General features: G+C 44.1%; 1 protein-coding gene across 1 annotated transcript in view; it reads right to left on the bottom strand.

Annotated features, from left to right (window-relative positions):
• The window catches only part of fam149b1 (family with sequence similarity 149 member B1), a 128,795-nt gene that overhangs the window by 79,371 nt on the left and 24,030 nt on the right, over window positions 1–25,394 (bottom strand). The window contains exons 5-7 of the mRNA XM_078199769.1: window positions 25,055–25,174; window positions 21,864–22,037; window positions 16,712–16,902 (exon numbers count right to left, since the gene is read on the bottom strand). Of these exons, the coding sequence (XP_078055895.1) occupies window positions 16,712–16,902; window positions 21,864–22,037; window positions 25,055–25,174 (485 nt within the window). The remainder of the gene's footprint in view (window positions 1–16,711; window positions 16,903–21,863; window positions 22,038–25,054; window positions 25,175–25,394) is intronic.

Here is a 25,394-nt window from a genome sequence, read left to right as displayed (position 1 = left end):
TGCCGCTGCTTTTGTCAATCACTTTAAGTCGGCACAGTGGTTAGCACTGCTGCCTCACAGCACCAGGGACCCGGGTTCAATTCCTGGCTTGGGTCACTGTCTGTGTGGAGTTTGCATGTTCTCCCCGTGTCTGCGTGGGTTTCCTCCGGGTGCTCCGGTTTCCTCCCACAGTCCAAAAGATGTGATAGTTAGGTGCATTGGCCGTGCTAAATTCTCCCTCAGTGTACCTGAACGGGCGCCGCAGTGTGGCGACTAGGGAATCTTCACAGTAACTTCATTGCAGTGTTAATGTAAGCCCACTTGTGACAATAATAAAAAAATTAATAAAGTCCCGGTTCTCTGGCTCCTGACCTTGTTGCCGACAGCAACAGTTTCTCCCCTCTCTCTACACCACTCATGATTTTGAACACCTATCAAATTTCCTCTCAACTTTCTCTTTTCGAAGGAGAACAACCCCAGCTTCTCCAATCTACCTATATAAATAAAGCCTTTTTCCCTGGAACTATTCTCTTAAACCTTTTCTGTACCTTCTCTAAAATCTTCACATTATTTTAAAGTGCTGTCCTCAGAATTTGACACAATACTCCAGTTGAGGCCAAACCAGTGTTATATAAAGGTTCATAACTTCAAAAGCAAAAACAGCAGTTGCTGGAAATATAGGAAAATGTAAGTTGCTTAAGACAGGGACAGTTTGGTTATGCTAATTGAACTTGTGATGTTTTGTTGAGCCCAGCAACACTGCAAATAGATGTTTACCTAAGGCAAGCTGGTAGCAATGGGGAACAGAGCATAAAGTGTTTGAATAAGGGGTTAGAAGTTCAAAGGAGGACGTAGGATGTGAACATTTTATTTACAATTGAAATGGTAGCCTCACATACAAATTAGGAGCAGGAATGCACCACACAGCCCCTTCAGCCTGCTCTGCCATTCAATAAAATCATGGTTGATCTGATTGTAACCTCAACCTTACATTCCTGCTTCGCCCGATAACCTGTCATCCCTGTTGTTATGATGTGGAGATGCCGGCGTTGGACTGGGGTGAACACAGTAAGAGTTTTAACAACACCAGGTTAAAGCCCAACAGGCACATTTCCACTCCATCTAACGAAGGAGCAGCGCTCCGAAAGCTAATGGTGTTTGCTACCAAGTAAACCTGTTGGACTTTAACCTGGTGTTGTTAAAACTTATCCTGTTGTTAGTCATGATTCTATCAAGCTCTGCCTTAAAAATATTCAAACATTCTTCTTCTACTGTCTTTTCAGGAAGAAAGTTCCAGAGACTCGCAATCCTCAGAGAATTTAAAAAAAATCTTTCGTCTTAATTTAAACCCCTTATTTAATTTAAACCCCTTATTTTTAAACAGTGACCCCTAATTATAGATTCCCTAATACTTGCTCCACATCCACCCTGTCAATGCCCCTGAGGATCTTAAAGGTTTTGACCAAGCCACCTCTAACTCTTCTAAATTCCAGCGATACAAACCTAACTTCTCCAACCTTTGTTCATAGCGCAACCCTGGTATTAATCTAGTAAAGCTTCTCTGAACTGCTTCCAATGCATTTACATTTTAATGTAGTAATTCAGCCAAACAGTTTCTTGTCGCCAACACCAGTTAGGTAGTCTTCACCTCAGAACCTACAATATCGGACCGGGTAAAGTTACAGGCTTAAAAACACCCACTAGCTGCTTCTCATTGGGCGAGCCTCCACTCACTCAATAAGGTAGCTCATACTTCATGAAGACCAGCGGTAGGTTTATTGATGATTGCCCCGTGGCCTTCGTGGTCATCAGAACACCCCTCCCCCCCTTAGAGCTGTGTCTTTCCCAGCACCCCACTGCAAGGAGGTCCTTTCCATCACTTGGCACACAGGCAAAAGTCCATTGAAGGCGGGGCTGGGTCAGGCAGTGTAAGCCAAATAGGGGACCTTCTTTTTCGGAAGAAGCATCACCGATTCACCGAAGCAGGCTCCTTCTCAGCTTCCGCTTCAGCTCGGGGGCCCACTTCTTCAGCCTCCGTCTCCGAGTTCGTAACTTTGCCATCTGGAAGTAGCAACATGGATTCAGCCTCAAGCTGAGGACTGGCACTGGCAACGGCTATCTCCATGGTGATGGGGGTTTGGGCAAGGACTCCCTGGCCCTGAGATGGTCCAAGTACTTCTTTAGAGTTTTACCTTGGACTTCGACCTAGTAAGTTACTGGTCCTGTTTTCTCAATAATGATCCCAGGGTCCCATCTGGGACCATCCCCAAAGTTCCTTTCATGAGCCAGACCACCTGTTGCAAAAGTTCTTTCTGTCCTTGTGGGAATCAAAGTTGCTTTTTTGGTTTTCCTGTTGGGACTCCATCCTCCCCGTCAAGTTTGGGAATATTAGGCTCAATCTGTTACGAAGCCATCATCCCATCAACAGCACTGCTGGAGCAACACCTGTTGTGGTGTGTGGTGTGGTCTGTAATCGAATAAAATCGTGCCAGTTTAGTCTTCATGGATGCCGCCAGTTGCTTCTTCACACCATTTTTGAAGGGTTGAACTGCCCATTCCGCCAGTCTATTTGGCGACAGACGATAAAGGTGCAGTCCAGAAGTGTCAGATACCATTGGAGAGCATAAAGTTCTGGAAATCACTGCTACTAAAGGTTGTGCTGTTATCAGAAACCAGGACTGCCGGTATCCTATGTATGCTAAAGCTATGTCGCAATTTCTCGATCGCAGCCTGAATGGTCGTGGAGCTCATGTGGTGCACCTCCTACCTCTTGGAGCGTGTGTCCACTATGATCAAAAACATAGAACACATAAAAGAACCTACAAAGTCCACGTGTATTGACACTCATGGTCTGCCAGGCAACTCTAATGGGAGCAGGAAGGCTGAGGGTGGGAGCTTTGACCTTCCTGGCACAGGTCACATTGCTTTACCAAGTCTGTGATGCTGGAATCAAAACCGGGCCACCAGACGTAACTCCTGGCCAGCATCTTCATTTTGATACTGACGGGTGGCCAGTATGTAGTTTTGTTAATATTGGACGTCGTCTTGGGGGTGGAACAATTACTCTGACCCTCAAAGAATGATTCTGTCCTCAACGCGAAGTTCAGATTTCTTAACGATTTGATGTATCATTTTTTCAAAGGGTCGTCCTTGGAGCCCAAGCTGTAAAATCATTTGCTAATTTTGGATAAGCTTGGGTCTTTTTGGGTCCAGGCTTTAATCTGCTTTGCTGACACTGGTAAGGTCTCCAAAAGGTTCAGGGGCCTCACGACCTCTTCTAATGCTGGTAAAGGAGCGAGTCTTATGGGCAATGGGAGGCGACTCATTGCATCCGCATTGGCTATCTTGGTGCCAGGGCGGTGTTCCAGAACATATTCATAGGTTGTCAATAACAGGCCCAGGGCACATTCCAAAACTAAACAAAATGTCGACTGTAGACATTTTGATGAAACTTTCTCACACCAAATATGATTGCCAACCTCTCCTTCTCAATTTGAGAATATCTTTGCTCTGCGTCCGAAAGGATCCTGGAGGCATCCGCGATGGGCTTTTCTGTCCTATCTTTTCAGCGATGTGATAGCAATGCACCACCTCCATACTGGGAAGTATCACAGGTGAAAATAAGATCTTTCTTAACGTAAGAACATAAGAACCAGGAGCAGGAATAAGCTTTCTGGCCCCTCGAGCCTGCTCTGCCATTCAATAAGATCATGGCTGTTCTTTTTGTGAACTCAGCTCCACTTACCCGCCCGCTCACCATAACCCTTAATTCCTTTACTGTTCAAAAATGTATCTACCCTTGCCTTAAAAACATTCAATGAGATAGCCTCAACTGCTTACTGGACAGGGAATTCCACAGATTCACAACCCTTTGTGTGAAGAAGTTCCTCCTCAACTCAGTCCTAAATCTGCTCCCCATAAGAACATTAAGGCCGAAATGGGCCAGTAAGTTGGACGACTGTAACTGATGTTTGACCTTAGAATAAACCTCTGCCTGCAGAGCTTCCCAAGACATCTGTGGGATTTTCGTAGTAGGGTATGCAATGGGACCAGCATGGAAGCCAAATCCAGGATAAATTCTTTGTAGTAACTGACTAACCCCAGGAAGGATTTTAACTCCATTGTGTGCCTCCTTCATGACCTTCACTTTATCCTCTACTGAACGTATTGTCATCTACTCGGTGGCCTAAATTAATTACTTTGGCCACCTGAAAAACGCATTTCTCATTGTTCAAGCGAATTCCTGCCCTGGAGAATCGCTGCAAGACTTATTCTTGGTGGTCAGGTGTTCCTGTTCTGAAGTCCCCATGACCAAGACGTTTATACTGCTTCCTTGGGTAGCCCTTTGAGGATGTTCTCCATAACTCTTTGGAAGATGGCGCATGTTGACAAGACCCCGAAAAGCAAACGAGTATACTCATAGAGTCACTTATGTGTGTTGATTACTACATATTTCTGGGAGGACTCATCCAATTCAAGCTGGTGACGGGTGTGGCTCACGTCCAACATGGAGAATGTCTCGCCACCTGCTAACTTAGCGTACAGATCTACGATCCAGGGCACAGGGTACCTATCGGGTTTGGAGACCCGATTGATCATCAGTTTATAGGCTCTGCAAAGATGAGCTGATTTGTCAGACTTAAGGGACTACTGGCATGCCCCATTTTGTCAATTGTATAGGCATTATGCCACCCTAGTTCAGTTTCCACCTTCTCCAGCATGGAGTAAAGGACTGGCCTGGCTCTCAAGTACCTAGGTGTAGTGTAGGGGTCAACGTGTACCTTGGCCTTGGCACCTTCTATTTTCACCAGGCTCTCCTGAAAAACACCAGGCTATCTCCTGATAATTTTGTAAAGTCTCCCCACTCCTAGTCTGAAGTTCGCCAACCAGTTCAGCCGGATTTGCTGGAGCCAATCTCTCCCCATAAGGCTTGGTCCATGCCTCCAGACAACAATGAGTGAGAGATGAGCTGGTTGCTGTCTATAGGTCACTGGGGCCACTGTGATGCCTTTTATTTGTAAAGGTACCCCTGTGAAGGTGGTTAGCCTGGTCCTCGTATTTTCCAACCTCAGGAGTTAGATGCCCAATTGAAGGTGCTTCTAGGTCTGTACACCTATAACGGAGACTGTGACTCCCATGTACACCTCCATCTTCAAAGGATAGTCAATACCAGTAATTCCATCATTATCGGGGTAACCAGTTGCAGCGTGTCTGTTTCTGGAAGACAAAGTATCAGCATTGTAGGCTCAGGTACCAGCCTTGGCTTTCTTACTGAGCAGCACGCATTTTGCCTGTTCCTGAAACATCTCTGTGGTTGTGTCCTTTGACAGTCCTTATAGTAATCCATCAACTGGCAACCACACCTCTCTGGATTTCGTCTTTGATACTCTTGGAGTTGGCACTGCTGCTTCTTGACTGTCGGTGACATTCCTATATTGAAATGGGCCCTTTATATCTGATTGACACAAGCATTTTCCATTGAGGACTGGTTGGAAGACAGTGCAGCTTGATATCCCTTGTAGCTCCTGAGCCTCTTTTCCTGCGTTCTCAAGTGACAAGGAGATCTCAATGGCTTTTTAAAGTCCAAATTGGGTTCTGCCAACAGCTTCTTTTGGATGATTAGATCATTTACGCTGCCTCGCAATCTGTCCCGCAACATTTCATTAAGAAGCGGTCCAAATTCATAGTGTTCAACTAGTTTCCACAACCCAGCCAAGAACTTAGTGACAGCTTCTCCAGGGGTTCTCCCAGCCATATTGAAGAGATTGCTGGGTGATTACCGGGGGTGTTGGGTCGTAGTGATTTTTTTTTAACCAGGTCTACCAGTTCATTAAACGTTTTGAGTCAAGGGCATATGGATAGGTCAGATTTCTTATCACCCTGAAATACAGGGCACCACATGCTATTAGCAATATCACTTTCTTCTTTTCTTCTCCTTCAATGTTGTTAGCACGGAAGAAGTAATGCATGTGCTCAGTGTATTGGACCCAATCTTCCCCACTGCTCTCATCGGACTGGGTTTCCTGAAAAGAATTATAACGGCCTTTTCTTATTTGAGAAATTCTTGAATTTGAGGTTATCCAAAGTGAAAGATGGAAGAAAAAGGAATTTTTCTCCTCGTCGCCAATGTAGCAATTCAGCTAAACGTCAGTTTCTTGCCACCAATACCCTTTATTATGCACCAAAGAGAAAGGTCGCTCCCACAGCTTAGTCAGGTAGTCTTCACCACAAGATCTCCAATCTGGGCAAAGTTACTAGCTTAAAAACCTCGCTGGCTGCTTTCCATTAGGTGAGCTCAATAAGGCAGCTCAAATTCACAAAGCCCATGGGTAGATCTATTGATGATCCCCCGTGGCCTTTGTTGTCGTCATAACACTTAAATAAGGAGACCAAACTATACACAATACTCCAGTTGCAGTCGCACCAATCGTAATGTACTATGTTAGGGGTGTGTATTTTTCACAAAAAAAAAAGATGTGGTTTGCAAATATAGATTTAAAGCAAAACTCCAAAGATGCGTGGGTTAGGTTGAATGGCCATGTGAAGTTGCCTCTTGGTATCAGGGGATTTATAGCAAGGTAGATGTGTGGGGTTGCGGGGATGGGGCCTGGGTGGGATTGTTGTCGGTGCAGGCTCGATGGACCGAATGGCCTCCTTCTGCACTGTATGGAATCAATGGTTCTATGGTAACAAGTGATTTATTTTAGATGTTCTCTGCACTGCACCAAGTGCAAACAAAAAATAAAACAGCACTCTTTGTCAACAACCTAATGACATCACCATCAAATCATGTGATCAGCTGTTAAAGGAACCTGCAACCCTTTTAAAATCTAACCTCCCTCCCCCTTTACTTTTGTGGTCATGACAAAAATTTATTACAATGTTATACATAGGATCAACAATACTCTCGACACAGTACTATGCACCATTGATCATTATCCACCTTCAATAAGAAAATCAATCAAGAGGTCGCCGTATACGACATTCTGGAATTTGGCAGTCCTTGGCCCGAGAAGATTTGGAATTACAGTAGAGACTTCTTTTCTTGGAACTAACTCTGCATCATTCTCACGTGTACAGCACCAGAGACACAATCATTAAGTAACCCAAATTCTCACAACACTAGGGACTAAAGAAGTTGATACTCCTGGAGGTGATTTGGCGAAATCCAATAATTTCACCTTGGACAGTCGACTCAATTTTGAGATGACAACAATTGGTCAGCACGACGTTGCCAAACTAGTTAATCTTCGGTTTGAACTGTGGAAGAAACTGGACTTCTTTTTACTAAAACAATGGCTGGTACCCATTTCTCACTCGTGGCATAATTATGTGCCAGCACTCGATCTCCCTGTTGAAATGAGCGTTGTTTTTCACCCTCACTTCTCATCTGGCAACTTGAGATTTTTGTTGACACTCTACTATCTCTGAAGTTTCTGGAGGTAATAATAAATCAGACATCATTCCTGACCTTCTCTTAAGAGTAGTAATGCAGGTGAACTTTGGGTAGTCGCATGAGTAATGTTTCTATAACATGCCAAAAGGCTATTCACATGACATGATAACAAACCTTGCTCTTTTGAAGCTTTTAAAAAATGTTGCATTGTACGAATCTTTCAGCTAATCCATTGGTTGATGGATGATAAGGTGCGGATTTTATATGCCGAATACCATTTACTTTGAGATAAGCCTCAAACTCTTGTGAAGTAAACTGTGAAACGTTATTGCTAACAATCTGTTCTGGTTTACCAAATCTTGACAAAAATTCATCAAGTCTTTAAATGGTTTCTTCAATTGTCGTGGATCTCATGATAACAACTTCTGGCCACTTTGAGTGTGCATCAATTATGATTATCAACGTGTAACCCTCAAATGGACCAGCAAAATCTACATACCATCGGTGCCATGGAATTTTAGGCCACTTCTAAGAGTGTAAAGGAGACAATAATGACATATTTCTTATTCGTGCACAGGATTGACACTGTCCCACTTTTTCTTCAATCTGAGCATTCGGACTTGGCCACCAAAAATAATTATGTGCTAATTCCTTCATTCGGACTATACCAGGATGCCTTTCATGTAGTTGTTCAAGAACTCTTCAACGCAGGCTAGGAGGAATGATCACTCTGATTCCCCAAAATAGACACCCACCTTGGACGGTCAACTCAAGCCTTCTTGACACATATGGTTTTGAATCAGGATGCGGACGATGCGTTCCAGCTATTGTTCCTTTCAGTACCATATCCATCACCTTCCCCATCACGGCATCATTTTTGGTATGTCTCTGAACTTGAGAAGCTGTCACAGGCAAATGATCTACTGGTGAAAAATAAAGAACATTAGCAAAACTAGGTTGGTGGCATCTCATCAATAGGTAAAGGTAAGCACAATAATGCATCAGCATTAGCATGGCACTTGGACTGACGATATTTTATATCGTAAGAATGTGCAGATAATTTCAGTGATCATCTTTGCAATCGACTAGCAGCTAACGACGATATACATATCAATAGCCCAAAATTGGTATTTAAGGATCGATGGTCAATAATGTGAAATGATGATCATACAAGTAATGATGAAACCTTTGCATGCTAAAGATTATACTCAATGCTTCTTTTTCCAGCTGAACATAGTTAGGTTCAGCATTAGTCAGAGTATGCGAAGCGAAAGCTATTTTTCTCCCAAATGCATAATATGTGGAATGACTGCCCCTACTCCATAAGGTGAAGCATCACAAGCAAGCAGTAATGGTAGCTTTGGATTAAAATGAACCAATACTTCAGATTTCTGTAAAGCACCATTGACATCCTTCGATGCTTTCTCACATTCTGTTGCCCAGTTCCATGAGTGTTTCACGCAAAGCAAATTGTGCAAGTGTTCAATAATGTAGCTAAGTTAGGAACAAATTTGTCATAATAATTTGCTAATCCTCTAAAGGACCTCAACTGCATTACATTCGTTGGATGAATGCATCCATCTTTTTAGGTGCTTTATGGCTATCAATCATGTGACCCATACACTGGACTGATGTCAGGAAAAAGTCAAACGTTTCTTTCTTGATACACAGACCATGTGCTTGAAGACATTCCAATGTTGATTCTAAATTATTCAAATGCTTCTGTTCAGTGGGTCCTGTGATTAGAATATCATCCAGGTAACATTGTACACCAGAGAGACCACTTAAAATCTGATCCATCAATCTTTGGAATAGGACTGATGCAGATGTTACTCCAAAAGGCTATAACAAAACTTTTATACCAAAAAAGAACTTTACGAGTAAAAGGTGATACGCAATGGTTGTGAATTAGTGGCGACATGCATCTGTAAATATATTTGTGAAAAATCAATCTTGCTGAACCCATAACCCAGCAAAAAAATCTTCAATGAAAGAAAGCGGATATTGATCAGCACACAACACTGGATTTATGGCTTTTTTAAAATCACCATAAATACAAACTGAATCATCTGGTTTCATGACAGGCATGATGGGGGAAGCCCAGTAACTCACTATAACCAGCTCTAACACATCAGTGTAAACAAGTCATACTAATTTTTCTTTAACATTGGGACAAATTGCACATGGCATTGCTTAGCTTTGAGACTTTTGGTTAACAGTTAGGCTTTACCTTGAATTTCACTTGAACTCCCTTCATTGAGGCAAGCGTATTGTCAAATACACTCTTGTATTTATGCAGAAGGTGCTGTAGGTCTGTTTTGACATCAAACAATAGGTTGACAGCATGCCAGTTAAGCTGTATCTTACTCCAACCATGATCTCCCAAATAGAGCTGGAAAATTCCACGGACCACATGAAGATGCAACTCAACTGTTTGTCCACTCAACTCTACATTGACCATGATATAACCTTTTAACGGCATGATCTCTCCCGTGCATGTTCTCAAAATCACATCAGATGATTTTAAAGGAAGATGTTTCAAATTTTGCTGCTACGTAGTCTCAGGAATAAAAGATACAGCAACATTAGTATCAACCCTGATCCTAATAATATGTTGTCCACTTAACTTCGGAATCACCCAGAATCTAGGCGATTCATCTTGTATGGGTTCGACGTTCAGCTGAAACTGTTCATCATATTTCAGGACATTCAATTCTTCACAGTTGTAATTATTTTCTTCCATGTTGTAAATTATTTTTGTACAATGCAACTTGTTCTCCTTGTTGAAGGTACCAGATTTTTCTTCGGAGTATTCTTCTCAGGGGAAGCCGGTCTAGCCCAATATGCTTTTGCAATGTGACCCATTTTGCCTCAAGTCTTGCACTGACTCTCCTTACTCCAGCATTCATTCGCTGAATGGCCTATTTTGACACTACTGTGACATGCATGTTGCTGCTTTGACTTCTTATGGGCAGTTCCTAACTTGTGGATCTTCATTCCTGCACCAAATTGTGAAGCCTCTTGAGCAGCCAGTTACATTGACACTGCTATTTCTACTGCTATTTTTAAAGCCAAAGCATGCTCAGCAAGTAATCTTTGGATAGCGTCATTTGGAGACCACAAACTAGACAACTGTGAATAGTACCTTCTAATGACTCACCAAACTCAAAATGTTGTGCTAGTCTTTTTAAGGTTGCCACAAACTTAAAATGCTTTCGCCTTCTACTTGATTCATTCGGTGGAACCGTTCTGCTATGATCAATAACTTTGGAGAGTCATGCTCTTCAAGGACCTTTGTCAACTCATCATAAGTTTTGGTTCCAGGCTTTGCTGGATGAACCAAATTCCGAAGCAAATTGAAGATTTTATTTCTTATTGTATTAAGAAAATCTGGTATGAGCAACTGGTTTTCAATTTTATTTGCTTTCACAAAGCAAACTCCATGACGTATTTTCTTCATTGAAAGGACACATGCATCTACCCATCACAAGACACTATCCACAATCCCATGCGCTTTATGTTTACATAATAGTCTGCTTTGTGAGACCTTCTCGAAAATCTTCTGAAAGTCTAAATAACCCACCTCAGTCAAAGCTATGAGTTACATCCTCAAAGAATTCCAATAGATTCGTCAAGCATGAGTTCCCCTGTGTAAATCCATGCTGACTTTGTCATACTGTTTTCCAAATGCGGAGTAATGAAATCCTTGATAGTAGACTCTAGCAACTTCCCCAGTACTGACGTTAGGCTCACTGGTCTATAGTTCCCTGTTTTCTCTCTACCTCCCTTTTTGAATAGCAGGCTTACATTAGCTATCCTCCAATCTGTAGGAACCAGGTGAGAGTCCAAAGAATTTTGGAAAATGACCACCAATGAATCTGCTATTTCCAGGGCCAGTTCCTTAAGTACTCTGAGATGAAAATGATCAGGTCCTGTAGATTTATCCACCTTCAATCCCAAGAATTTCCCCAAAGCCATTTCTCTACTAATGCTGATTTCCTTCAGCTCCTCACTAAAACTTACTTCTCTCACAACTTCTGGTATATTATCTATGTCTTCCTTTGTGAAGACAGAAGCAAAGTATGAATTTAGTTCCTCGGCCATATTTGTTTTCTCTGTTTCTGATTGTAAGGGGCCTACATTCACTTTTGCCACTTTTTCTCTTTACATACCTACAGAAACTTCTACAATTTCTACCCTGAGAAAAAGACTCTGTCTATCCATTCTATCCATGCCTCTCATAATTTTGTAAACTTCTATCAGTTGCCCCTCAGCCTCCAACGTTCAAGTGAAAACAAACCGAGTTTGTCCAATCGCTCCTCATAGCTAATACCCTCCAAAACAGGCAACATTCTTTTCTGTACCCTCTCCAAAATCTCCACATCCTTCTGGTAGTGTGGCACAGTATTCCAAATATGGCCTAAGTTCTATACAGCTGCAACATGATTTGCCAATTTTTATACTCTATGCCCCAACCAATGAAGGTAAACATGCCATACACCTTCTTGACCATCTTATCCATTTGTGTTGCACTTTCAGGGAACTGTCGACCTTTAACATCTCGATCCCTCTGTATGTTAGTGCTTCTAAGGGTTCTACCATTTACTGTATACTTCCCTCCTGCATTAGACTTTCCAAAATGCATCGCTTCACATTTTTCTGGATTAAATTCCATCTGCCCAGGTCTCCAGCCTATCCATATCCTACTGTAACCTCCCTCTTGCCCATGCCATCCCCATCCCAATCTAGCCATTCCATCCTTCCCATATCACTCCTCCAATGCCACCACCTCCAATCTTCCCATGCCATCCCTTCATATGCTATTTCATTCTTCCCATGCCACTTCTCTGATGCCATTCCCTCCTTCCACTCATCCTATGCCATTCAAACTATTATCTATACTCTATACTATATTATTTTACTCAAGGAGCACTCTCCTATTATTTAAAATCCTTGTGACTGCCCTTTTATCTTTTCTATTCGGACCCTGGCCCCAGTCTGATTCAGGTAGAGCCTGGGCCAACAGTACAGTCCCTTCCTGTTCCAGTAATTTTGTAAGTAAATGGAACCACTCTTTCCCAAATCACTCCTTCAGCCCTGCGTTCTTCTCCTGTATCCCAATTCATTACTGCAGTTCTTTAGTCTTTGTTTTACTTATCACCGTGTCTGTCTCAATCTTTGCCTCATAAAGCTTTATTGATTTATGATTGCTATTGCTAAAGGTTCTGGAGAGGTTTACATGTACAATGTTGGATTGATTTCATTATTGCGCCATTTACTAAGTTTAGCTTAGCCAAATAGGGAGGGAACTGAACCAAGGAGGGAGCTTGATTGGCAACTCAACAGAGAATTGAGGAAGAGTCAACGTCAAGTTCTTCGCGTACTAGCTGACTTGAAAAAAGGCAGGAGTTTGTTGTAAACTTCAACTTGGACCAGCCATGCAGAAGTATCGACACGGCCAGTTGTACTAATTGCGAGGCTCTGCAATCACTCAGCAGGTTAAAATAATTTATTTGTGTATTCAAAGCACACTATGGACAAGGGAGGTCAATGACAACCTGCTGCAAAGCAAACTTCGGCTTGTGCTCCACCACTGCAGAACGCAAGTTTGGACTTGTGTTCAACCACCACTCTGCGCTCTAGGAGCCATGCTCTACCACTGCTCTCAGCTCGCGAACCCAAGGTCAACCACTGAGCATCGTGCTCTGCCATGCTATCACACTAAACTATCCTCCAATGTACCATTCAATGAAGCCATAGGCCTTTCTTCCACAATCCAAAGATCTGCAGCTTAGGTGGATTGGCTATGGGAAGTGCGTGAGGTTATGGGGATAGGGTGGGGGCCTGAATAAGATGCTCTTTCAGAGTTGGTACAGGCTTGATGGGCTGAATGGCCTCCTTTTGCACTGTAGGTTTCCTATGGGATATACCCCCACACAAGGTCTGTCCTTGGCAGACAGAAAGAACATGTTCACGCATCATGCTTTTTCCAACTAAACAAAAGCTTGGGGGACAGCCATTCTCTGGTTCTGGACTCACCCATAAGAAGAAAGCATCGTTTCAAACTCCACAACGTCAAGACTGTTCTGGATTTTATATACTTCAATCAAGTCACCCCTCACTCTTCGAAGCTCCAGTGAAAACAAGTACAATCTGTCCAACCTTTCTCATAAGACAACCTGCTCATTCCAGTTATCAATCTAACAAATCCCGTCCCTCCAGAACCACCTCCAAAGCATTTATATTGTGACGATAATGTGCCTTTAAGATTTTTTGTGTGTGTCTTGTGAGAGGAATGCTTTAAACTTCAGTTCTGTTTATGGTGCCAATATGTCCATGACCCCAGCAGCCACATACTGAGAATGTAGAAGACTTGACCCTAGATATTGGGGTGTTTGTTTTAATCTGTATCGTGGGTATTAGAAATAACATATTAGTTTAAGTTTAATTTGAGTTTTTGTATTTGTGTCCCAGGAAAGGGTTAAAACTTTAGTTTCACTTCATGCTAGGTTTTTGTTTCACTTTAAACTGTGCCTGAATTGTATTTGAAGTTTGATGATGTAAAAGCAATTACAGGCTTTAAAGAAAAACTAAGCTGTTGCTTAACAGCCAGAGGCTCACCTTGAGACAATATCCCAGTTCACTTCAGCTAGCTCAGCTTTCATGCCTACATAGTTGCCCTCCTTTAAGTTTAAAATACAAGTCTTAGACCCACTCTTCTCCCTTATGTAGTGTGGTTGCAGCTGCCTAGAGATGCCTTAACACTGAGGCCATGAATTAATCCTGTCACATTACACTAAACCAAGTCTAATATCACCTGCTCTCTGGTTGCTCTAAGAAACTATCTCAAAAGCATTCTATGAACTTCTTACCCAGGCTACTTCTACCAATCTGATTTTTCCAATTCAAATGTAGATTAGAATCACCATGATTATTGCCATTCCTTTCTCACAAGCACCCAATATTTAATTTTGTATGTGTTGTTTGACATTGTAGTTACTGTAAACCACTCCCACTAGTGACTTCTTTCCCCATTATCTCTCATTTCCACCAAAACCAGTTCTGTATCCTGATCTCCTGAATTAACGCTATCTCTAACAATTGCACCAATGCCACCCTTGATTAACGGTGCTCCCCTCCATCTTTACCCAGCTTCCTATTCTTCTTGAATGTCATTTACCAGCATGTTGCCTGGTATGGAGGGCATTAGCTATGAGGAGAGTTTGAAGAAACTTGGTTTGTTCTCACTGGAACGACGGAGATTGAGGGGCGATCTGATAGAAGTCTACAAGATTATGAGAGGCATGGACAGAGTGGATAGTCAGAAGCTTTTTCCCAGGGTGGAAGTGTCAATTACTAGGGGGCATAGGTTTAAGGTGCGAGGGGCAAGGTTTAAAAGAGATGTACGAGGCAGATTTTTTACACGGAGAGTAGTGGGTGCCTGGAACTTGTTGCCGGGGGAGGTAGCGGAAGCGGATACGGTAGTGACTTTTAAGGGGCGTATTGACAAGTACATGAATAGGATGGGAATAGAGGGATATGGTCCCCGGAAGGATAGGGGTTTTTAGTTAAGTCGGGCAGCATGGTTGGTACAGGCTTAGAGGGCCGGAGGGCCGAAGGGCCTGATCCTGTGCTGTAATTTTCTTTGTTCTTTGTCATATACCCCTCAATATTCAGTACCCAATTCTTGTCATCCTGAAGCTCTATCTTTATAATGGCTATCAGATCATATTTATTTAATTCAATGTGGGTTATCAATTATTTTACTTTGTTATGAATACTATGTGCATTCAGATACACAGCCTTTAATTCTGTCTTTTTGTGATCTTTGTAACATCAAGTCTTGACTGTATTCTTAGGTTTTTCCTCTGTCCCTTCTTGCCATTCTCTGATTCTCATTTCTTACATCACTATTTTGCTCTCCTGCCTTGACTCTACCCCTTGAATAGCTACATCTACGCAAATTTGATCACTCAGCCCCCCTGTTTAACTTAAACACTTTCTACTTCCCTCATTACAGGGCTCACAAGAACACTGGTCCGAGCACGGTTCAGGTATAGACAGTGCCAACATTACAGCCTCCACTTTCCCCAGAACTGTTGCCAGTGCCCTACACACCGGAACCTACTTAGAATAGAATCATAGAATTACTACAGTAGAAGGAGGTCATTTGGCCCAGCGGGCCTGCTCAGACAACAATCACACCGAGCCCTATCCCCGTAACCCTATATATTTACCTTGCTAATCTCCCTGACACTAGGGGACAATTTAGCATGGCCAATCAACCTAACCTGCACATCTTTGGACTGTGGGAAGAAACTGGAGGAAACCCAAGCAGACATGGGAGAATGTGCAAACTCCACACAGATACTCACCTGAGACTGGAGTTAGATGTGGAGATGCCGGCGTTGGACTGGGGTAAACACAGTAAGAAGTTTAACAACACTAGGTTAAAGTCCAACAGGTTTATTTGGTAGCAAAAGCCACACAAGCTTTCGGAGCTCTTAGCCCCTTCTTCAGGTGAGTGGGAATTCTGTTCACAAACAGAGCTTATAAAGACACAGACTCAATTTACATGAATAATGGTTGGAATGCGAATACTTACAACTAATCAAGTCTTTAAGAAACAAAACAATGTGAGTGGAGAGAGCATCAAGACAGGCTAAAAAGATGTGTATTGTCTCCAGACAAGACAGCCAGTGAAACTCTGCAGGTCCACGCAACTGTGGGAGTTACAAATAGTGTGACATGAACCCAATATCCCGGTTGAGGCCGTCCTCGTGTGTGCGGAACTTGGCTATCAGTTTCTGCTCAGCGACTCTGCGCTGTCGTGTGTCGCGAAGGCCGTTAGAGTTAGACCCAGGTCCCTTGCACTGTGAGGCAGCAGCGCTAACCACTGTGCCACCTTGCTACCCATACCCGTCTATTATTCATTCACAAGGGTGTAATTGTAACACACACACAAATATTTTTCAGCAACGACACTTGATTACGCAGAAGCAGGAATACTTCTTGATTAATTCCCCTCCCAGCCCAAAAATACCATCCTAAATCCATCTATTGAAATAGCTCAGATCAGTCAACTAAGTAGACAGCAGATACTGAATCTGAGGCCCTCTGATTGACGACGCTTAGAACTCACTCAGCAGCTCCTTGACTGACAAGTTCCTTTAAACATTTAAACAAAGTGATTTGAAAAGCAGTAATCTCCAGAATTAGCATTTATCTTCACAGAGTAGCGCATGTGTCACAGTTCAGAGCTTTGAAACTGAAAATGTGTTTCGTACGGAAACAATTTGCAAAATCGTTATACCTCAAGTTCAGTTGTCTTTGTACCTGAAACATGCTCTTCCCAGTGCTTCCGGATCAGCTCCTCCATACAGCCCAGGACCTCGAGCCACACCTCATCAAAGAGCTCTGCCACAATTGTATTCCTTCTGCAGTGACTTGGAGAAACTGGAGGCAGCCCCAGTCTGTTTTCGTATTGCAAGGCAAGACTCAACTTCTTCTCACAGATATCATCTTCCCTGTGTGGATACAAGGCACAAACAAGTGAAGTAAATTAAAATGCAAAGGAGAACACATTCACTTGTCCTGATCTCTACATCCAGAAACCACCAGAGGTTTGAAACAACAGCAAGACACGGTTCCACAATAAATGCCATTGATATCTCCCGATCATACCTGTCACCAACCCCCCCCCCCAACCCCCGCCCCCAGTGCATTTGTTAAACTCAATTGGATCATAGAAAATAACATTCAGGCAGGCCACTTAGCCCCACCACACTTGCTTATATTCAGTGTTAGAGTGAGTGAGCAAAGTTAGAAGCAATACCAGTGATCCCTGGGTCAGATTTCTTACTGGGCTAAAAAAACAAATCTCCGAAGGGCACAACAATTCCCTTTACTGCCTGGATTACTGAGATAAGTGAGATTAGGAGTGGTGGAGGTCAAAGGGGTAGGCAAAATCATATCTGATCCTCCCTTTAGATACCTATCCAATGACCATGTCATCTTCTGGCAGAGATGAGAAACCAGATTTTAAAAAACCCCAGGTCAGTCAGGCAGATAAACAAGTGAAAAGTTTCCTTCTGACCTTTTAAGCGATCACAACTAGTCCAGGAGACCATTCTGGCCACGAGTACAGCTGCCAGCACCTAGTACAAGGGACGGCGCAGTGGTTAGCACCTCTACCCCATAGCACCAGGGACCTGGGTTCAATTCCGGCCTCGGGTAACTGTGTGGAATTTGCATATTCTCCCTGTATCTGCGTGGGTTTCTCCGGATGCTCCGGTTTCCTCCCACACTCCAAAGATGTGCAGGCTAGGTTGATTGGTGATGCTAAATTGACCCTAATGTCAGGGGGCTTAGCAGGGTAAATATGTGGGGTTATGGGAATAGGGCATGGGTAGGATTGTGGTCGGTGCAGACTCGATGGGCCGAATGGCCTCCTTTTGCACTGTAGGGATTCTATGATCTCTGTCCCAGCTAGAAATGGGTTCAGCTCTTGCTTAAAGAAATCTAGCGAATCTGCATCAACTTGAGCCAGCAGCCTGGTCCACTGGTCTACTATTCTCAGGGAAAACAACCACTCATGGCATGAAACCTACTTCTGGTCATATCATAGAAATCATAGAAACCCTACAGTGCAGAAACAGGCCATTCGGCCCATCAAGTCTGCACCGCCCACAACATATATATAACAGCCGTCCTTCCCTAACCTATTTAGTTGATACAATTGGTTCATGCAAATACAATCTATACCCGTCATCATCTTAGAAACTTCAATCAAATCACCTCAAAGTTTACACATCTCTATAAAATGTAAAGTCCCAGCTCTTCAAGCCTATTTTGGTACCCTAAGGTAGTGGATGTTGAATGTGAACAGACAAGGCTCATTTGCAATGCCTTTAAGAGATGGATAACCTGTCCAACATTCACTGGCTAGGATCACAATAGAAGAACACACACATAGCTGAGTTACAATTTATCAACAAGTCAATGGGAGTGATTTTGAGGCAGCACTCTCTGTCAGTGGGAATGGCATTGGGGGCTCAAAATCCAGAGAGTGTGATTCGCACCAGTAAGTTTCCGAGTTTGGTCTTACCGGCCCCTCACCGGTGGAGTGGCCTGAGACATGTCATGGAACCGAAGAAAGCTCATTTTAATACATTACAATGTCATTAGTGAGCACTCTCTCCAGATATTGGTGAATCGGTGGAATGACAATAATCTCTACCTTAATGTCAGTAAAATGAAGGAGACAATCATCGACTACAGGAGCGCAGTGGAGGACATGCCCCTGTGATAGATCAACCGGGATGAAATGGAAATAGGCAAGAGTTTCAAGTTTCTTGGTGTCCAGATCACCAGCAACCTGTCGTGGTCCCCCCAACCAGATGCTATAGTTAAGAAAGCCCATCAATGCCCCTACTTTCTCAGGAGGCTAAGGAAATTCAGCATGTCCACTATGACTCTCACCAACTTTTACAGATGCACCAAAGAAAGCATTATTTCTGGATGTATCACAGCTTGGTATAGTTCCTGCTCTGTCCAAGACCGCAAGAAACTACAATGGGTTGAATGTAGCCCAGTCTGTCCCGCAAATGAGCCTCCCATCCATTGATTCCATCTACACTTCCCGCTGCCCTGGAAAAGCAGCCAGCGTAATCAAGGAGCCCACGCACCCCGGACATACTGGGAGTGATTCTCCCATCCGCCACGCTAAAAAATCAGCGCAGCGGGCCGAGGGATTTAAGCAGCGCCCAATCCACAGGATCCGTGCTGGGCGTCTGGCCCAGAGTGCATCTCCCAGTGCTGGATTTCTTGTGCGGAGCTGCATTATACATACAGGGGGCAATTGAAATATTATTTGAATGTAATTAGTGGGCCCGGGACTGAAGTCTCCGGGCCCGCTAGCCTCCCCCAACCCGCCAGTGAAACACTCCAGCAGGGATTACACTAGCTCCCCACTTTCAGGGAACTAGCGGCCCGACCCCGCTGGAGTGAAGGGGGGGCATTCGGGCCTCCCAGGAGGTTGGATGGTGGGGGTGGTGGCACCCTGGCAATGCCAGCCTGTGTCCCCAGCAGTGCCCAAGGGGCAAAGTGCCAATGACCAGGGTTCACCTTGGCTCTGCCCATTGGGCATCGGGCAGTGCCAAGGGGGTGGGGCCTGGGGGTGGGGCCTAGAGGGCGATCAGTGGGGGTGTAAGGAGTAGCACCAGGAATACATAAAAATAAGATGTCAACCTTGTGTAGCTCTGCTCAAGATTACTTGTGTGCCAAACAGCAGCATGCAATCGGCAAAGCTACCCGGCAGTGTGGAAAATTGCACAGGTATGTCCTGTATACAAAAAGCAGGACAAATGCAACCCGGCCAATTACCACCTCATCAGTTTACTCTGGATCATTAGTAAAATCATAGTAGGGGGTGATCAACAGTGCTATCAAGCAGCACTTACTCAGCAATAAACTGCTCATTGATGCTCAGTTTGGGTTTCGCCAGGGTCACTCAGTTCCTGACATCATTACAGCCTTGGTTCAAACATGGACTAAAGAGCTGAATTCCAGAGGTGAGCTGAGAGTGACTGCCCTTGAGATCAAGGCAGCATTTGACCAAGCATGGCATCAAAGAGCCCCAGCAAAGCTAGAGTCAATGGGAATCAGGGGAAAACTCTCTGCTGGTTGGAGTCATACCTAGCACAAAGGAAGATGGTTGTGGTTTTTGGGAGGTCAACCTTCTCATTTCCAAGACATCACTGCAGGAGTTCCTCAGGGTAATGTCCTGGACCCAACCATATTCAGCTGTTTCACCAACTTTCCTTCCATCATAGGGTCAGAAGTTGGCATGTTCGCTGATGATTGCACATTGTTCAGCAAACAAGTGGCAAGTGACATTCGCGCCACACAAATGTCAGACTATGACCATCTCCAACTAGAGGGAATCTAATCATCGCCCCATGACAATCAGTGACATTACCATTACTGGGATCACCAAATTCAACATCCTGACAGATTACCATTGACCAGAAACTTAACTGGATTAGCCATATAAATACTGTAGCTCCAGGACAGATAGGAAGCTAGGAATCCTGTAGTGAGTAACTCAACTCCTGACTCCCCAAAACCTGCCCAACATCTAGAAGGCACACATTAAGAGTGTGACAGGATAATTTCCATTTGCTTCGGTGACTGCAGCTTCAACGACGCTCAAAAGCTTGACACTATCCAGGGCAAAGTAGTCTGCTTGCTTGGCAACCCATTCGGAAACTCTCCCACTCCCACCGATGCACAGTAGCAGCAGTGTGTACCATCCACAAGATGCACTCCTCAGACAGAGCCTCCACACTGCTACCTTCTAGAAGGGCAAGTACAGCAGATACCTGGGACACCACCCACTTGTATGTTCCCCTCCAAGCCACACACCATCCTGACGTGGAAATATATCACCATTCCTTCACTGTCACTGGGACAAAATCCCGGAACTCACTAACAGCACTGTGGGTGTAACTACATCACATAGACAGCAGTTTCAAAAATGCGGCTCACTACCACCTTCTCAAGGGCAATTCGGGATGGGAAATAAATACTAGCCTGGCCAATGATGCCCACATCCTAAGAATTAATGAAAAACCCAAGAGAGTGCTGAGAGTCTCGAACTCACTTCCTGAAAGGGTGATGGCAGCACAAACCCTTATCACATTTAAAAAGGATTTGGATATGCACTTTATTCACTGTAACCTACACAGCAAGAGCTGGAAATGGAATTAGGGTGGTTAGCTCTTCCTTGGCTGGTGGACACAATGGGGTGAGAAGGGTGAACTTTCTCTGTTTAACCATCCTCCACACACTTGAGTTCATTCAAATTCACTGCCCATCTATTTACTTATGCCATTTACCCACTACTCCTAAACTCACCAACCTGTACTGGCTCCTAGGCCTGAACCAGCAAAGCTTCATTTTTAAAATCAAAATTTGAACACCATCGTGTTCAAATTCCTTATAGCTTCTACCCTCCCTATCTCTTTAATCACATCCAGCATTAGAACTTTGTGCTTCTGCAAGTCTGGCCTCGAGTGCGTCCGCCACTTCCTTCACCTTATCATCAGCAGCTGACCCTTCAATTACTGAGGCCTTTAAGCTCTAGAACTCCCTTGCTAAACCTTTCTCCTCCTTTCAAACACTTAAAACCTACTCTTTATTCAAGCATTTGATTACCTCTCCTAATATCGTCTTTACTGGCCTTGTGAACCTTTTCGCCTGATTACACTCTTGTGAAGCACCTTGGGATGTTTTATTCCATTAAACACAAGCTGAGTTTGTTGTTGAAGAGTTGGGAGAGTGAGCACTGATAGTCATCGAACAGTGTTAATGACCAGTGCTGTGGACAGGGCCTAAACTTTAGTGGAAGACACTGAACTGAAATGATTATGCTGGTGCCAATTCATGAAACTGGTTGTTAAATAGGAACAGTTTCCTTGGTACTAACAGGTCTTTGTGATGAAACGCCAAGTATTCTTCAACAACGCCTTCTGCAACAATCACACCATTATCTGACTCGCCATCTTCTTCATCGGGAAAAGTGGCAATCTTCTGCATAAAGTCTCCTTCATTGCTCTGAGGAGGCCCCGAGATGGTCACTTTCTTGCCAAGAACACAGAGTCTAAAAGAAAGAAAAGATAATTCCATGCCGTTCAAAAATAAAAGCAGCTAAAATAAAGGGGAGTTGTGTAATGAGTGGAACATTACTTGTTCCGATCCTCAACAATCTGGTAAAGGCAGCATGCAGCTGAGTTACTGGGAAGCTTCTAGGGTCGATCCATGGCTTGTGCTGACTGCGAATAGGGTGGTTCTGGAGTTGTTGCAATTAGCCTGTACTACCCAAAGCTGGGGAAGCAGAAGAGTAAACCAAAGCTTTTGTTCCTCCGAACAATTTGGTGTCCTTGTCTGGATATGTGACTGTTGGTGAAGACAGGATTTAGCTGTTTCTAGAGCGTCACCATAGTGATTCACCACAACTCTCTTGTGTTCCTGTGCTAACTATGAGGATTCATTTGGGAACAGAAAAATCTTAATCAACTGATTAATTACATATTAGGCTGGATATGAGAGCCTTTTGGTCTGTAGCAGTTATTCGGCCAACATTCATGTGGTTGGAGCAGATTACTCTAACTCAACTATTATAAAGAGAGGCTGGATAGACTGGGACTTTTTTCTCTGGAGCATAGGAGGCTGAGGGGTAATCTTATAGAGGTCTATAAAATAATGAGGGGCATAGATCAGCCAGATAGTCAATATCTTTTCCCAAAGATAGGGAAGTCTAAAACTAGAGGGCATAGGTTTAAGGTGAGAGGGGAGAGACACAAAAGGGTCCAGAGGGGCAATTTTTTCACACACAGGGTGGTGAGTGTCTGGAACAAGCTGCCAGAGGTAGTAGTAGAGGCGGGTACGATCTTGTCTTTTAAAAAGCATTTAGACAGTTACATGGGTACGATGGGTATAGAGGGATATGGGCCAAACATGGGAAATTAGGACTAGCTTAGGGGTTCAAGAAAGGGGCGGCATGGACAAGTTGGGCCGAAGGGCCTGTTTCCATGCTGTAAACCACTACGACTCTATCCTGCCATTTTCCCCTTTTGTTAAAGTACGTATCCAGTTCCACTCCGAGTCATCTCACGGTTTGTGACTTCAAAAATGATTTTACAATTGGAAAGATTTTACATTGTTTTCTATTGATAACGTGAATATTTGTTTTATGGTCTTTTAAGTTTGGAAATGCTGGCTTTACTGCTTAACATGATTGCAATTCTCCATTCAGTCTTAGTTTCACTTCTTTTGAATGTTTTTGTAAAGGTGAATTGTGCTAAAAGTTGACATGGGTGAGTGATGATGTGACCACCTGCTTGGTTTGTGATGTCTGACTTGTAACAAACAGTTAGTTTATTATAAAAAGAACAGCCATTTGTGGTAAACATAAAATTTTTCTTAAGGTAATAATCAGTCTCCACCATATTGCTACCAGTCAATACAATCTGTCACCATTTACCTTCCACTAGATTTGCCTTTAACTTCTCTGTTAAAGTAAGAAATATCCCAATATCTCAAGACTTTCTTTACAACCATAACTTTCCATTAGTGGCATCTTTCATCTACTTAATATATTGTGCTGGGTTTCCCACATTCGGTCCCATGCTGACTCTCACCTACTAGCCGGCTCTCTCCTATTGGCCCCTGTGCCGGCTCTCTCCTATTGGCCCCTGTGCCGGCTCTCTCCTATTGGCCCCTGTGCCGGCTCTCTCCTTTTGGCCCCTGTGCCGGCTCTCTCCTATTGGCCCCTGTGCAGACTCTACCCCTATTGGCCTCTGTGCTGACTCTACCCCTATTGGCCTCTGTGCCGACTCTACCCCTATTGGCCTCTGTGCCGACTCTACCCCTAATGGCCTCTGTGCTGACTCTACCCCTATTGGCCTCTGTGCCGACTCTACCCCTATTGGCCTCTGTGCTGACTCTACCCCTATTGGCCTCTGTGCCGACTCTACCCCTATTGGCCCCTGTGCCGACTCTCTCCTATTGGCCCCTGTGCCGGCTCTCTCCTATTGGCCCCTGTGCCGGCTCTCTCCTATTGGCCCCTGTGCAGACTCTACCCCTATTGGCCCCTGTGCCGGCTCTCTCCTATTGGCCCCTGTGCAGACTCTACCCCTATTGGCCTCTGTGCTGACTCTACCCTTATTGGCCTCTGTGCTGACTCTACCCCTATTGGCCTCTGTGCTGACTCTACCCCTATTGGCCTCTGTGCCGACTCTACCCCTATTGGCCCCTGTGCCGACTCTACCCCTATTGGCCTCTGTGCTGACTCTACCCCTATTGGCCTCTGTGCTGACTCTACCCCACTGGCCCCTGTGCCGGCTCTCCCCACTATCCTCTGTGCTAGTTCTACTCTATCAACTCCATGTGGACCCCTATCATCTTGAATACCTCAATCAAATCTTCTTTCAACCTTCTCTTCGCAAAGAAGAACTGCCCCAGCTTTTCCAACCTATCTATGTAACTGAAGTCTGCCATCCCAAGAACAAATTACGGAAAACAAAAGCTCATGCTGTAGGGGTAACATAGCAATGTGGATAAAAGATTGGCAGGCTGGCTAAAAAACAGAGAATGTGCATAAATGGGAGTAGTGTGTGATGAGTGGAGTCCCACAGTGGTTTGTTCTGGGGCCTCAACTTTTTATGACCGACATCAATGACTTGGATGAAGGGAGCGAAGGCATGGTTTTCCAGGTGACACAACGATAAGTAGGAAAGTGTATTGTGATGAAGACATGAAGGGCGGGATTTTCTGGCCACACTCGCCCCAAATCTTAGATTCTGTGGGCAGCAAGATGGCACAGTGGTTAGCACTGCTGCCTCACAGCGCCAGGGATCCGGGTTCGATTCCTGGCTTGGGTCACTGTCTGTGTGGAGTCTGCACGCTCTCCCTGTGTCTGCGTGGGTTTCCTCCGGGTGCTCCAGTTTCCTCCCACAGTCTGAAAGACATGCTGGTTAGGTGCATTGTCCCGAACAGGTGCCGGAGTGTGGCGACTAGGGGGATTTCACAGTAACTTCACTGCAGTGTTAATGTAAGCCTTACTTGTGATTAATAAATAAACTTTAACTTTAACTGTTATTCCTAGCTGATACTTACTCATTCATATCTGCCTCAGCATCTGAGCAGCAAATTGACAATGGAGCAGTAACACGCTCCGGACCAGGATACCAACAATAGGCTTCATCAACAGGAGCCACTATTTGTTTTCCCAAAATTCTGCAGAGAAAAATTAAAATAAATATTAATAGTAATAAGAATCCCAATTAATTATGTGGCATAGAAATGCAAGGCTAACTCAAACGAGACAATACTCAGATTGAGAGGTTATATGAACACATGAATCAGGACGAGGTGGCCATTCAGCTCCTTGAGCCTGCTCTGCCATTTGGTAACATCATGGCTAACCTGCCTGTAGGTTCAACTCTACTTTCCTGTC

The sequence above is a fragment of the Mustelus asterias genome, chromosome 28 (assembly GCF_964213995.1).
Source record: "Mustelus asterias chromosome 28, sMusAst1.hap1.1, whole genome shotgun sequence".
Taxonomy (NCBI): Eukaryota; Metazoa; Chordata; class Chondrichthyes; order Carcharhiniformes; family Triakidae; genus Mustelus; species Mustelus asterias.
Note: the sequence above shows the minus strand (reverse complement) of the source record. Positions and strands in the feature narration are given on the sequence as shown.